General features: G+C 37.5%; 1 protein-coding gene across 17 annotated transcripts in view; it reads left to right on the top strand.

The window, feature by feature from the left end:
• ANKS1B (ankyrin repeat and sterile alpha motif domain containing 1B) overlaps positions 1-15,639 on the top strand; it is a 1,097,747-nt gene that overhangs the window by 772,044 nt on the left and 310,064 nt on the right. For all 17 annotated transcript variants that reach the window (XM_032874307.1, XM_032874315.1, XM_032874314.1 and 14 more), the window contains one exon: positions 11,689-11,787. In XM_032874307.1, the coding sequence (XP_032730198.1) occupies positions 11,689-11,787 (99 nt within the window). The remainder of the gene's footprint in view (positions 1-11,688; positions 11,788-15,639) is intronic.

The following is a 15,639-nucleotide window of genomic DNA, read 5'->3' as shown; positions in this document are numbered from 1 at the left end:
AAGCCTTTTTTATACAGCATTAATTCCATTCAAGAGGGCTCTACCCTCAACACCCGATCACTTCCCAAAGGCCCCGCTTCCAAATATCATCACATTGGGAATTAGGTTTCAGCATATGAATTTGGGGGATGAGGGAGACACAAACATACAGTGAGTTTTCCTAACACCACATTTTTTTATATAAAGCAAGCGAAAACAAAGTTTTCATGGGGAATAAAATGTTTTCTACTGAAGACATTTCAAGAACAATGTCTTCAAGACCAAAATGAAAACCAAAAATAAATGTGGAGAAAAGTCAGGAATATTCTGGTTAATGGTTTCAATAGGGCAATCACCATTCACTGTCCACCAAAGGCATTCCAAGTTACCAAGGACCTAACCACAACCTTTGGCATCTCAAGAGTTCAGGGAAAAGTCACATGCTCAGGCCAACCTAACAAACCCCCCAAATGTTCTCACTGTTTCTGTTCTGTTAAGATTATAATGTGTTCAAGTTTTAAGTGTAAAAATCCATTTCCCATAAAAACTCCAAATTTATGTAAAAATGTGCTTCCTTTAGAACTACGATGACTCCACAATCTCTGGATGCCTGTCGTCTTCAATTAGAAGCTAAAAGCCACTCCCAGATTTAAAATCTGTCAATCCCATGAACACTTTGGTAACTTCACATCCAGCAAATGTGAACAAAAACCAAATCCATAGGAAACAAATTCCTTCAAGTAGTTATTTCTGTGAGATTGCATAATTTTAAGTAAAAATTAGAACAAACAGAATCTGTAGATGGATACACACACACCCTCCCAATTTTGTTATGATAATTTTCATTCTTTCTAATATCCTTCTCCACACTTCTTTGTGGTTATCACACCCACGTCTGTCTAAGGTAAATTTTTAATACCCTACTGTCTCAGTTATGACCTCTATTACATGCCATAGTCCACATCCTTGTCATTATTTTCCCTCACAACAGATCAGCACTGGCCAGAGCCACTTGTATGCAAAACACAGAGACAGCTTTAAATAACATTTCTTATTTAGAGACTAACTCTTCCACAACTCATGCTTGCCTGCTTACAGATGTCCAATAGGGTTATTTGTTTTTGCTGGTTAACTAACTGTGAACCCATCTCTGCCACTTTATATGAACAATTGACCACACTCACCAGAGGGAAATCCACAGCCACTTTCTTATGTACATACAAGGATACCAGGTGAATTTCTCCCTTTTAATCAGAAAAGAAAAGTTTTTCCAGAAGTTCCCCAGTGGGCAAATTTTGTCACATGTCCACCCATAGCTTCAAGGGAAGTTGAAACATTTGATTTCTCCAGCCTGCATGGTAGAAGATAGCAAGGGAGAAGGACATCAGCCTAACAACTATGTCTGCAACTTAGAAATAGAAATGGTGAGTCCATGGAGTATGGGTGTTTACATTTTAACAGGTAGTATTCAATCTCTATCCACAGTTGTATCAATTTAGATACTATATCAAAGACCATTTTGACTTCTGTCTTTGTCATCTGGATTTTCTTTTTGATTCAAATGAAAGATTATATTTAGCTTGGAAATTTGACTCTCCAGTGAGGCCAATTCCTGTGGTTTTCCAACAGGTCATATTTCATCCCATTTTCCTCAGATTTCAGGGTCTCCAGGCTATCATTTCAACTCAGGTTGTTGAGCTCAGGTTTCATGACACCCAATTCCTCCATCCCTTCTTCACACCATAGCCAGAGTATAGTAAAAAATATGTCAGTTTATGTCCTTCAGTGTTTTCGATTGCACTTAGAATAAAATCAGAGCCCTTATCAGGATCTCCACTATCCTCCCTGTTTCCCCTCCATTGTCCTCTCTCCCCTCAATCACTATATTTAGTCTTTTTAGCCTTCAGTCTTTATTCCTAGAATTTACCTGGCTTTTTTCCCACCTCAGTGCCTTTGCACCTGCTGTTCCTTCTACAATGCCCTTCTGATGGCTCTTCTTGTGTTTTGGTTGCTCCTTTTAATCCCTCATTATCTCAGTTTACATGTTACTTCCTCAGAGAGGCTTTCCTGACCATTCCTTCTAGCATAAATCTCCTTTGTAATTTTTTTTTTACCACAGCACTGTATTAATTTTCCTTAGAGCAATTTTTACTAGACATATGAACTTGAGCAATTATTAGCTTCTCTGTGTTTTCAATTCTTTATTTGTAAATAAGGGTAATAACTTTACCAACCTCGGGGGGTTTTGTAAGCAATAAACAAAATAAAGCCCTTAATATTTCTTGGCCTATATAAAACTTTGCTAAATAATAATTACTTGCATAGTTTTTTGTTTTGTTATTTTCCTGTTTTCCCCACTAGACTGTTCTCAGTGTGTCTCAGAACCCAGCCTAGTGCCTGGTACATAGTAAGTGCTCACAAAATATTAGATGAACAAATATATGTTGAATAAATGAATTAGTGGCAAATCCTATCTCTGTGGTAGCTCTGATTGTGGATTGGACTCTGCTAGCTCATTTCTAGTGTTCAAAAGCCTCTTCTGTAAGGCTGCCAGATTAACCAAATAAAAATATACAATCCTATGTAAATTGGAATTTCTGTGTTTTATCTGGCAACCCTACTTTCCTCACTACCACCTTCACCCTTAATGAGCAATACTTTATCTTTCTCATTCTCTCCCTCCCTGCTTTCTCTTCCTCCTTGTTCCTTTCCTCCTACACTCATTTGACATTTTCTGAATATAGTTCAGTATCAGGTAACCTCATCATCCTTAAATCTGTAGATATGAACTCCTTGAGGACAACCATCTCTTTGATGGTTAATGAGTTGCCTTTATGACCAGTCTTCCAATTCTCACAGGACCAAATTATCCACCTTCACTGTGACAGCCTCCTTCAGCCTGGATAGCCTTCTCAGGGGACTGCAACTGACTCTTTCCTTTGGATTCAGAACAGGTTAAGTTAGGAACACAAATATCCTTAATACATTCCCAAGCATTTTCTACCTTATTAGATAATTTTCAGACATCCTGGCTTTGAAAGAGACATAAAGAAAAGAAATTCAACATGGCCTTTCTCAGTTGACCAGAAAAGATAGTTTGACAAGGCTCTAAAGAAGAGCTGAGAAGTGCCAAGTCGATGCCATGCTGTTATTTTCCACCTCCCAGCACAGTCCTGGCTCAGAGCATGAGAACTTAGTTGGTGCTTTAGCCAGACTCTGTCACTTAGATTAGCATGCTTGGCTCTAGATTATGTTAAGACAGTTGGAAGAACTAACTACTTAACCTTTCAGAAGGTAAATAATTTATTTGAAATAAAATGTGTTGGAGAAACCATGGCAGTCACTCCCAGTGGTCTGTCAATATATATGTGAAGCTATGGTGAAAATAGCATCACAGGAGTTACTTCTTGGCAGTATTACACATCCTCTGACTGGAATCTCCATCTAGAAAATGTCCTCTACTGAACATTTGTTTCCTTTCCTGTAGCGAAGGAAACATGAGTGTCACAGTCTCAAAGAGTAAAACGTTGATCCCAGATCCATTGTATTTTAACTGTGTGAAGTTGCTAGATGGTTTCACAGCTCTGGGACTTAGTTTCCTGTCTGTGACATGAAGGTATTGCCTCCTTTGTTATAATGGGTAGTAAGGTTTCTAAATAAGGTGGACAAAGTACCTGGTACTCAGTGAGTCCTCAATGGCTGGTAGTTAACACTACTCATTTTAGGTGCTTTTTCTACTTCCTAGTGTGTGGATGTGTTGGTTATACTTGGTAGCAAATTCTCTTTGTTTCTCCAGAGAGGAGCTTTCTTTCAGAATTCTGTATCAGTGAGAGATCACTTGCAAGAGGAGCCTGTTGTAAATACGAAGGTGCCATGTTCCTCTTCTTTTAAGAGCAGGGTGTCCAAACTAATCTAATTGCTGTTCATTTTTTCCTTACGAGGCACTGGGGAATGTTCAGCATATTAGATAGAAGAACAAAACTCAGATACCTGCCAAGATTATGTATGGCCTACCCAAGGAAAAACATTTTTTTCATCTTCACAGCTTGTGATTGGAAAAGGACACAGGACAGCTGCTAACTGTTTTCATCTCCACTTTTGGCATGTTCTTCTAATAGCTCTCCTGTCACAGTCTGCAGCACAGTGGGAACTAAACGAGTAGGACTGAGGTATCCCCCCAGCCCCCTGCTCAGATTCCGCTATTGGGAAAGACCATTTGAAGCATTTAATATCCGCCCTACCCCTTTGGGAATGGTGTAACCCAGCTAGACACCACGCTTCAAAAGACGGAAGTTAAAGCTTTGCGGTTAGTTAGGGAACATTTAGACCAAAAACCTCCCCACGTCCCTGCCAGTCCTGATTCCATGATTCAATGAACAGAGAGGACTGGAGCAGAGGAGGGAAGAATAGGTCAGACAGCTTTCCAAATTCTGTTCTATAAAGAAAGATTCATTGTTGCTCAAACGTTGTGAAATCAAATGTAAAATATGTTGGAACACTTGCCTTCAAATGTGAAATTTATATGGCTCTAAAGCAAAAAGCAAATGGTTTAGGTCTAGTCACATTTTTAAACTGAACCTTTCCTCTCCTACACTAACCCCATTGGAGGCAGTATTGGGTAATAGTTATGCAAAAGGCTCCTATTAGCTAATGGAACAAGCACCTATCTCAGAGAGCTATGGTGAGAATTAAATAAGATAATATATCTAAGGCATTTAGAACAGGGCCTGTCTGGGGAACCTGGGTGGCTCAGTTGGTCAAGCGTCTTCCTTCAGCTCAGGTCATGATCTCAGGGTCCTGAGATAGAGCCCCACATCAAGCTCCCTGCTCAGCAGTGAGTCTGTTTTTCCTTCTCACTCTCACTTTCTCTCAAATAAATAAATAAAAATCTTCAAATAAATAAATAAATAAATAAATAAAACAGAACAAAACAGGGCCTGACACATAATAAGAATTCAGTAAGTGTGTAATTTGCTTTATGCTTACATCAACTGCCATTGGTGTGAAAACTTAAAGAAGACAGTAGGTGTTCATAAGCTTCATATTTTCATATGCGTGTATCCGGAAAAAAGTAAGAATGTAGAAATAAGTTTTGTTCACAATCTCATTCCTTCTCATAGGACTGGTGGATTAACATCCTTAAAAAAGAATAGGCTTCCTCTTGCATCTGTGAAACATTTGACCAAGATAGAACAAATTACTGTATAAATGACTTTGAAGTCTTATACATAATTCTAAAATCTACATGAACACATGAACACACTCAAATGAATTAGAATTGTAACTTACAAAATCATCAAACCTTGCTCAATACTTTGACAAATAAATACCTGATTACTTAAATTCCCTCCCTCTCTCTCTCTCTCTCCATAGCTTTGGAACAGATGTTTCAAAGGGGAAATAGAAGTGAAAAATAAAGAGGGGAAAACTGGTAGTATAAAACTCATTACAATCATGTTAGTTATAAATACTAATCTTAAAAAAATAATTCTAAGATATAGCATATTTATTAAAATAGATACATATATAAGATGCTCTCTAACTTATTGTTCAATAATCTGACATTTATTTGAATCAATGATCCATGTGGTCTAAAGACTCTAAGAAATTCTCTTCCTAAGCTAAGAATGTGAAAATCTAGTTAAGCCGTGAACAAGAAATTCCACTGCGGTAGACAGAACATTTTCAAATGGAAGGCTAAGGTAGAGCGATAAAAAAAGTATACGGTTATTTCATTCATGTAAGAGAGGGAATTAAAATTGGAGGAAACACACACACAAATTTTTTTTAATTGTAAAAAATAAAGTAAAATTGGAAGAAGCACATTATTCATTATCTGATTACTTACGGTAACCCATGTTTCCATCTGATAAACAAAATAAAGCTTTCCAACACTGACAGGGGAATTATAAATCTGGGACTTATCCCAATAGTTACCATCCTAATCATGCAGAAAAGACTGGCATTTGGTTTACTTGAAAGTTGATATCAAATTGAGTCAGAGCCTTTATAAAAGCTAAGAGGTATGTTATTCCACAAACATTATATATAGTTTTGTGCCACCACATCATTTATGCTGTAAAAAATATTAAAAATAACCCAAAATATGTGTTTCTCTGTGTGTGAGTTTGCAAGATCTTGCTATCATTCTATTATACAAATATTCTATTTTAAATATTTCAGGCCATACAAATTGTGGAGAAGAATCTAGTTTAGTTAATTATAAAGCAAAAAAAAAAATTGTTCCCCAAATTGACAGAATCCTATCAATTTTTTCAGTCTTGGACTGAAGAGAGAGAATAAATAACATCCAGCTTAAGGTTATATTAAAAATAAACAAGTTCCCTGTGGTCCTTAAATATATTTCCCTAGTATCTGTAGGGATTTATTACATATAATATGCAACATGAAGGAACATTTGCTGAATGAATATGATATGGAATTGAGGTTATGAAAATAAGAGGACTTTTCAAGCTGGAGTTCTGAGAGACAGAAGTGATCAGATCAGTGATCAGATCAGAGAAGATCAGTTTAAATATATTTGAGAGAAGAATTCAATAAGTAGCAATTATATTGCTCATAGAGCATTATGAACAAAATACTACTTTTGATTCTATTTGGTCAACTTCTTAGTTTATCTCAGCTGAAAAAAAAAATCCAGTAATACAAAATATTCTCCCTAGGGTCAGAGAAACTTCAGTTTCAGCTCTCAGAGCATAAAATATGTTATTTTTTCCCCATTCCATGATTTAAGAAAGCAATAAAGACCCCCTGGATTAGATATTTCTTGTCAGTAAAAGAACAGCTATTCTAAAAAACACTGTCTTGGGCCTTTGATCCTTCTAGTAAGTCATTAACTAAGCAACTTTATCTGCTGATTATTATTCCCTAAGTGCCTTGTGCAATGTGCCTGGTAGTGTGCTAAGAAAATAAGAAATTACTCCTTGATTTGATTTGTCATTTTGATAGCATAGATTTCTAGTCCCATAGAAGCCCTAATGAAAATAGAACTGCTACTAATTTGTTTTAATGACTGAAAAATTAGAAGAAAATTTGCTAAACATCCTCAATTTTATGTTCATGAACTTTGACTAAGGAGCACATCAATTATATCCTGAGGATGACTCATGAGTATTTCTGACTCCCTGTTCTGATTCCCTATCAGTCCCCATTTTTTCCCTATGTGATTCAACTACAGTTTCAATGTCTTTAATTATGGAGAAGCACTGTCTAACAAAATTTTCTTTGATGACAGAAATCTTCTCTGTGTTGTCCAGTACTGTAGCCACCAGCCACATGTGGCCAACACATTTTTGAAATCTGGTTTGAAAAGAATCAACTAGATATGGCAATTGAGACATCTTTCTCAACATTTGGCAGAGAAACTCTATAGGGTAAAAGCTTATTGTTGTGGGTTGAGGAGTAAATGGGAGATAGGAAGTAGACACAGCATGCGTACTAGGGTTGAGGGGGTAGACAGTACAGTGTAGTAGTTGATTAAGCAAAGACACACATCATGGAGCTCTACTCCAAAAACCTTTGATCTGGCAGTCATGTGAAAAAGGAAGGAGAGAGAAAGCCAGAGTTTATATTCAGCTATTACTGAGGGGGGTAAAAAAAGATAAGCTGTGATTTTTCTAACATTTAGTGAAGGCAAGTCGTAACATCAGAATAAATTCCAGCTCCCCAAGAAGAATGGAAATGTTTATTGTCTTTGATGGCACATCTGTTATCCAAGTGCAAATGAAATGGTTAGTTGTAAGATTTGAGACATTTGATTCTTTCCTGAAAAGCTGTAAGAAGCCTTGATATTACAGACTGACAGTATTTTGTCATTTCTTTTAATAATAAATGTTATAAGTTCCTACTTAATACTGAGATTAATTTGTCCCCCAAAAAAGTGCATTCTTGTATTTCTCTATAATTACAGTCGATCCTTGAATAATGCAGGGGTTTAGAGTGCTGGCCACCCCCTCCCCATATCCCCACTGCCCTGCCGCAGCCAAATATCTGCATATAACTTTTGTCTCCCCCAAAATTTAACTACTAATAGCCCACTGTTGACAGGAAGACTTTGTAATAACAAACAGTCGATTAACACATATTTTGTAAATTACAAATATTATATGCTGTATTCTTACAATGAAGTAAACTAGAGAAAAGAAAATGTTACTAAGAAAGTCATAAAGAAGAGAAAGTAGATTTGCAGTACTGTACTGTATTTATTGAAAAAAAAAATGTTTAAGTGGACCCACACAGTTCAAACCCATGTTGTTCAAGGGTCAACCATACTTCTTAAAGCTAACTTTAGGTTGCAAGCTCCGAAACACTAAAATGTCATTGCAATGTAAATGTAACTTCAAACTATACAATCTATATTTACATATAAGGCTACTAATTGAAAGTTAGAAATGACTGAAATGATAGCATTTTAGAACTGAATGTGTATTCATTGAACTGCATTTTACGGGTGAGGACCATGAGACCTAGAAATAATATATGACTTAGCTAAGTTTACCCAAACAAGATTCGGACCCAGATCTTTAGACTCCAAGCCTGGTGGTGTTTCAAAAAAAGACTGGCTAGATGATGCACCAGGATATTTTTGGTATCTCTATATATTGCAGTAAGAGAGAAAATAGAAAATTTCTAACAGCATGCCTCATTGGGGACAGAGAATCCTTTTCTTTACATTTCCACAATTAGTACCATTTCCCCTTGGGCACATTCTCACCATTTGCACTGTGCTTCCCAAATTTTCACTCATTTTTCAAGAGTGTTTGGTAATTATTCCATATGCTAGGAAATTTGACCCAAAGAGAAGATGTCTAACTTCCCTACAATTTTTCAAAAAGGTTCCTCATACTGAAGGTAGAGAAGATGGTATGTTGGTAGTTTAGAAGAAGAACAGTGGTTTTTTAAGGATTTAATCCTTCAAATAATTTCAGTATTCAAATTTTCAGGATTACCTGTAGATAGTAGGTATCTATAATTACTGAAGCAGAAGACACTGACAGAAGACAAGCACAGACACCCCAAGGAATGTGTGTGAGCTGATGTTGTGGGTTGCTAATTTAGGCCATGGAAAAGCTGATAATGGTCTAGCTCATAGACAAAGTTTTCTGTTTCTTGTTTGTTTGTTTATTCTGTTTTTATTTTTTAAGATCCTTCTAACTCCTTTTGGAAACCCTTTAAAGACTAAAAGTCAAATACAGAATAGTATCATATATCCTACTCATGACATACTGGTCCATTTCTGAAAATAATAATACTTTCTCAAAATGAAGCCATTTATATTCTTAGCCATGCTCTACTGTGTGCACAGAGTAATTTCTTGAGAGCAATGTTTCCTGTGGCATTTTGCCAACACTGGCTTTATTTGTTTTTCATTAGGCTTTTCATTATCATGCTGCTATATACCTGGATCGTTCTGCCTCCTCTGAGAAGGCCAGGGTAGCTTAAACATAGGAAGGATACCATGAGTAGGTGGAATGTTTTTGTCCAGTGAATGCCCATTTTAAATCTCTAGCTATGGTACCATTCTTATGGCTTTAATCTTTCTAAGAGCAATCAATTACCCATTTATAATGCAGTCTGATATTAAATTGTTCACATTCATCTATTCTGTCCCTTTACAGGGAAAGATACTAATCTCACTCTGTACCACACAAGACTGGCCCATCCTCCTTTATTACCTCAGGAAAGGCATCATGATTCACCCCCATTGCCCAAGCCCGGAACTACTGTGTATTCTGCATTCCTCCATCATTCCACATATTCAGTCGCTGAGTCAAACTTCTTGATAGTTTCGAACCCACTCGTGTCTTTCTATTTCCCATGACCACCACTACCTCAGTCTAAGCCCACATTGTCTCTACAACAACTGTACTAACTCCTAATGGTCTCCATGCTCCCAGGATTGCCCTTTAAAATTCATTCTCTTTTGCTTTAAATATCTGTTGGTACCCACTGCTCTCCATAAAGATGTGTTCTATAATTTCTACTCATAAATGTTTTTGTTATACATTAGTAAGATAGTTTCATTTGTCCAGGAAAAGGAATGCTTCAAATTTTGAACTTCCTTATAGACCCCTCAATTTAAAGGGAAACGCTAGCTTACAGGCTACAAAAGACTAAAATTTAGGAACAAAATAAGCAATCTATATTTCTTTTTTTTTAAGATTTTATTTATTTATTTGACAGAGAGAGATCATAAGTAGGCAGAGAGGCAGGCAAAGAGAGAGAGGGAGAAGCAGGCTCCCTGCTGAGCAGAGAGCCCGATGCGGGGCTCGATCCCAGGACCCTGAGATCATGACCTGAGCCAAAGGCAGAGGCTTAACCCACTGAGCCACCCTGGCACCCCTATAAGTTTCTGTATTAGATTATTAATCAGAGGCACAAAAAAAGTCATTGAAATCAAAGAATTTCAGGATTAGACTGGTTCTTGGAGATTGTATGTCTCAACTTTGTCATTGTACAAGTAAAGAAACTGAGCCCCAGCTACTAAATTGCCCTAAAACTAAACTAAACTGATCTTTCTAAATTTGGAATCTCATATGTAATTCCTGTTCTTAAAAATCTGTCCATGGGGATGTCTGGATGGCTCAGTTGGTTAAGCAGCTGCCTTTGGCTCAAATCATGATCCCAGAGTCCTGGGATTGAGTCCCGCATTGGCCTCCTTGCTCAGCAAGGAGCCTGCTTTTCCTCTCTGCTTCTGCCTGCCACTCTGCCTGCTTGTGCTTTCTCTCTTTCTCTCTGACAAATAAATAAATAAAACTTAAAAAAAAAAATCTGTCCATGGTTCCTTGTTATGGTCAGGATGAAGTCTGAATTCCTCAGGCTGGCATACAATGTGCATATAGTCAGGCTTTGGCTTACCTTGCCAGCCTTAACTTTTGTTCCTCTCTCCAACTCATCCAAGAACCTAGTGCTTCCGAATATGCTATGTTGTTTTTCACCCACGGGACAGTGTATGTCATTTCCCTGTGTCCTGCTCTGTTGAGTGCTAAGTCCTAACCATGCCTCAGATACCTGATCAGACATCACCTCTGGGGAAAACACACCCCAGATCCCCTTGGGGTTCTCAAGCATGTGTCACCATCATAGCACATTCACAGCCTTCTACCTGCCTTTGAAAATCTGTTTTACATCCCTGGACTGGAAAGAATAAAGACAGTTGTGGGCAGGGACCTGCAAATTATTCATTGTTGTATCCCCATATCTTGATCAGATGTCTGGCATTCAGTATTTTAAGATTAATTATTAATTCCCACTTTTAACCAGCTTAGTATATTTCAATTTTTTAGTCAGTCCTCCTTTCACAATCTGTTTTCAGGGGAAGACTAAAAACTGATTCATTCATGTCAACATATAGGTAGGTCACTGAAGATCCTGAATGGCAACTCTTCTCAGAAGCATTTACATTTTTAGGGGAATGGAGTTTTAGAACATAGGAATGAATCCCCAATGCAGATAACCCGATCATAAATAGTGAGCCATGACAGCATTTCTGAGAGGAAGGAAGCTTTCCTAGGACCTTCAACTCAGTCACATAAGTGACCTCCTACTTGCCCTCACCCTCACAGAAGAATGACTCTGTTTTTGTTTGTAAAAATCAGCTCACTTGTTAGTTATTTTTCTCTGCTTTAATAAATCATTATTTTCACATGGCAAAAATACCTGATTTTAACATTTCTGGGTTTGTTTCAGGGAAGCAATGTTATGGAAGATCAGGATTTGTTGGAAATTGGAATCCTTAATTCTGGGCACAGACAAAGAATTCTACAGGCAATCCAGCTCCTTCCAAAGGTAAGCACTGCTTTCTTGGCCTGGCCCTATGTACAGGAGTCTTCAGTCCAGATATGAAAGGGCTATTGGTACTTAGGACAACATCTCTACATATTGATGCAACTCCCAAAAACAGTTCTTTGTAGGTCCAATGAAACAATCAGACTCACAAGACCACTGTGGGCCAAACTTGGCTTTAGGTGGATGACAAGAATGTCATACAGGAAACACCACTGACCAGCAGGGCACCTTCAGGGCTTCTCTTCAGTGCAAGTCCTTATACTGGTACAAACATCAGTCCAGGCCCCTCAGGTGACAGCTCAGGTACCAGAGGACAAGATCAATATTTGGTGGGTGTGGGAATGTTCCTGAATTAAAAGCTCATGCCCCATGAGAGGCTCTATCTCTTGTATACTCCATAGTCTTTGCCTTTAGGGGCAAGAGGTCTGCCTAATTATGAGTCATCACTCAAGGAAAACCAAAGTATCAAATCCCCATCAGGTATTTATAGTTCATGTATAAATCCTCTCAGTCTAGATGCAATTTGCAAGCCAACATATCATTTTAAATGTAAGCCCTATGTTACCTAGCAACAGAGTTGACCTTCTGTTTCCAGATAAGGTTTCATAAGAACCTAAAGGAAGAGGTAGGATCTAAGCACTGGTCTTTAAGATGTGTAGGATTTTAACTGATAAGGAAAACGAAAGCATTTCAGGGATCAGCAGAAATCATATAACCATAAATATAAATTGCCAAAAGTATTAAGGGAATAGTGACACTATGTGATTTAAAATGCAATGGGATTTCCACAACAGTGTGAATGTCCTCAATCATTGCCACCAAATTGTACACTTAAAAAAGGTTAAGGTGATAAATTTTGTGTTATGGTTAAAAAAAAACAAAACATAGTTTTTTAAATAATTTTTTTTTAAAGAAAAAAAATCCAGTGTGATTAAAACAATTAGAGAGCAGAGAGTGCAGCCAGAGATAAAGCAGAAAAAGTAGATTGGGTCAGTCTGTGTCAGGCTAAAGAATTTGAAATTTGTTCTGTAGGCTCTGAGGAACAGACATGACTGGACTGCTTTAAGCAGTCAATTTTGGAGGCAGTATACAATTGGCATGAGAAGGAGGGAAAGTTGAAGTAGGGTCAACCAGCTGGGAAAAGATTCAGGGGGCAAGACTGAAAGCAGATGAAAAGTTAGACTTGGACCTAGATTTATGAACTTACCATATATTTTGTACTCTCCTTTGCTCTTTTCCTTCCTAATGAGGCTGTAATTTCTCCTCAGTAGGAGAAAGATAAATATTAACCACTGTTTCTAAGGAAGTGATCTGATGAAATTTGCCAACTGACAGTGAACTGAGTGTCTACTGATAGAACCTTAACACTTTTGCAAATTCAAGGAGAGTTACGCATACAAAGGAGTTTGATCATACAATTTTCTATAGTAAAAGGAAAAGAATAAAGCAGTCTTAGAACTAATTCCAGAAGTAATTCTTATAAGTGTATTGTTCACCTCACTACTTTTGTATCTTAAAATATTGCTTCTTCAGCTAGTTTGCTCCTCATTCTCTGCGAGGACTTTTACACTGCTATACCCCCAACACTGAGCCCAATGTGCAGCCCATGGTAGGCACTCAAATCAATAAGTGACTACTCTCTTGTCATAAGGCTGCCTGTCAAGTTAAGCTCAAATGGTTCCACATCACTTCCTTTGTGAAACTTTCCCTAAAATGGAACCACTTCTTTCACCTTGGTAATTATCACCCTAGCCCAAACCAACCACCATTAAGTGGACTGCCAGGGTAAGTTCTATCCATCAGCTGTAGGTTGGACTACTGGAGTCAATTTCTCATTGGTTCTCTCTAGCTTGGATAATTCACGGATACCTAATCTCTGTCCTAGTTACCTTTCTTATCACTCTATATCTGAATTTCCACACAGCATCCAGAATGATCCTTCTCAAATGTAAATCAGATCATGGCACACCCTGTTTAAAATCTCCAGTGAATGTCCTTCTCACTTAGAATAAAATCTTTATCCCAGCCTACAGAAGTCAATAGGATCTGGCCCCTTCCCACCTCTGTGGCCTCATCTCTCACTCTCCCATTTTCCTAAACTCTAGTTATGTGGTTTCTTTTTGTTCCAGAATATACCAAGCTCATTTTTGCCTCAAGCCCTTTCCATACTGGTCTTTTTGCCTAGTAAAAAGACTTTTATTCAGATTTTCATACACTTGCTCCCATATATCATCAAATCTCTACTCAGCTGCCATCTCTTCACTGAGGCCTTGATGACCTCAAAGTCATACTCCTCACATACCATCACTGTCCTTCATATTACCCCATTTTAGTTTCTCCATGGCATATCTGGCTACCTTAAGTTATAGTATTTATGTGTTTGTTTTTTCCTTATTCATCTCTCCCCCAAGATGCAGAGTCCATAAGCTCAGGGACCTTGACTATCTTGTTCCCTTCTATATACCCAGCCTCTAGAGCAGAGGCAGTCACATCATAGGTGGTCAGAAATGTTTGTAGAAGGCAGTAATACACCGCTGTTTTCTTTCCTCTGAAGTTTGATAGCTCTGCCTGTTTTGAAGTTACTAAGATTCTACCACTTCTGCCATAGAAACATCCTGAAGGCAGACAGTGTCAGATCCACCCTTGAATTTCCCAATGTGCTTAGCTCAATACATGCACATTTAAAGAATGGAAGAATGAGCAACTGAATTAATATTTTCCTCATGTTATTCAAATATACATTTTTCAAGTCAAAAAGTGCCTCAATTTTAAGACATATCCATAATTGTGTATATGCCATTTGATAATGAGAAACAGAAGAACCTGATCTCGGAATTATTTGAGGAATAAATGGAGTGTTTATTTTTAAGACAGAATATCATTCCCATTAGAGAAAACAATATAACAGAAACAATACAAAATTAAGCCTTTATCAAGAGGCTGAAGCGAAAGTGCTTACTATGCACCCAAATGAGTAGAGAATATATAAAAACATCCAAACACGTGTTCATCAGCACAAGCAGAATGTTATAATGCTACAAATTGATGCTTTGCCTTCTTAGGTAATGAGCCCAATCTTCAGATGGTTAATAGTGTAATTTTACTGCCAGCACATTCATTTGCATTCACTCTAACTTTGCACTGCCGCAAAAGGGACACAGTGTCTCTTTGTTTTGTTTATGCAATTTTAGTCTTCAAAATATCTGTGTCCTTCATCTGTCATGAAAAATATTCCATGATTGCTACCTGAAATCCTTTAATTAACATATTGTGTTTTGGAATCCCTAAGGTTGTTCCTAAACAGAAAAAAGGTGGTTTGCTAAATGCAATCTTGATCTGTTAGCACACTTCAAAACGTGTTTTTCATGCTTTATTTGTATTTGTTGTTTCAAATTTCAAAGACAAAAGTTTATTCCTTTGATAAGAATGGTTTTTCTGTAATATGCCCTTTTTAATATTGAAATATTCACCAATGCAAAGGTCTGCATGTTCTCAAGTACATTTGATACATCAATCACATGGAATGTATTCCATGTGTTCTAAGCATAGACATAGTTAGAACAGTAAGCACATTAATTCCTCTCTTCCACTCATTATTTCCCTCTGTCTTTTGTAATGCTTGACCTTTAGTAGCAAAGCTCAATTATCCATTTTCTCCCAGTTTCCACTTTCCTCACCAACCCCAGCTCTGTCTTTTCTTAGGTCTAAAAGTTTTCCAGAACTTCTAAAGATCAGATTTCACCCTTTTCTCTCTTTAAGAAAAAAACATACCAAAAGTTTCATGAGAAGGTGACCTGCTTTTTACTCCCCTAGAAACTGTAAGCATATTGGACTTTTTCTGTCCCCTAGACT

This window comes from Lontra canadensis, unplaced genomic scaffold (assembly GCF_010015895.1).
Source record: "Lontra canadensis isolate GAN:19392208 unplaced genomic scaffold, GSC_riverotter_1.0 scaffold52, whole genome shotgun sequence".
Lineage (NCBI taxonomy): Eukaryota > Metazoa > Chordata > Mammalia > Carnivora > Mustelidae > Lontra > Lontra canadensis.
The sequence above is the reverse complement of the archived record's forward strand: the minus strand, read 5'-3'. Positions and strand labels throughout refer to the sequence as shown.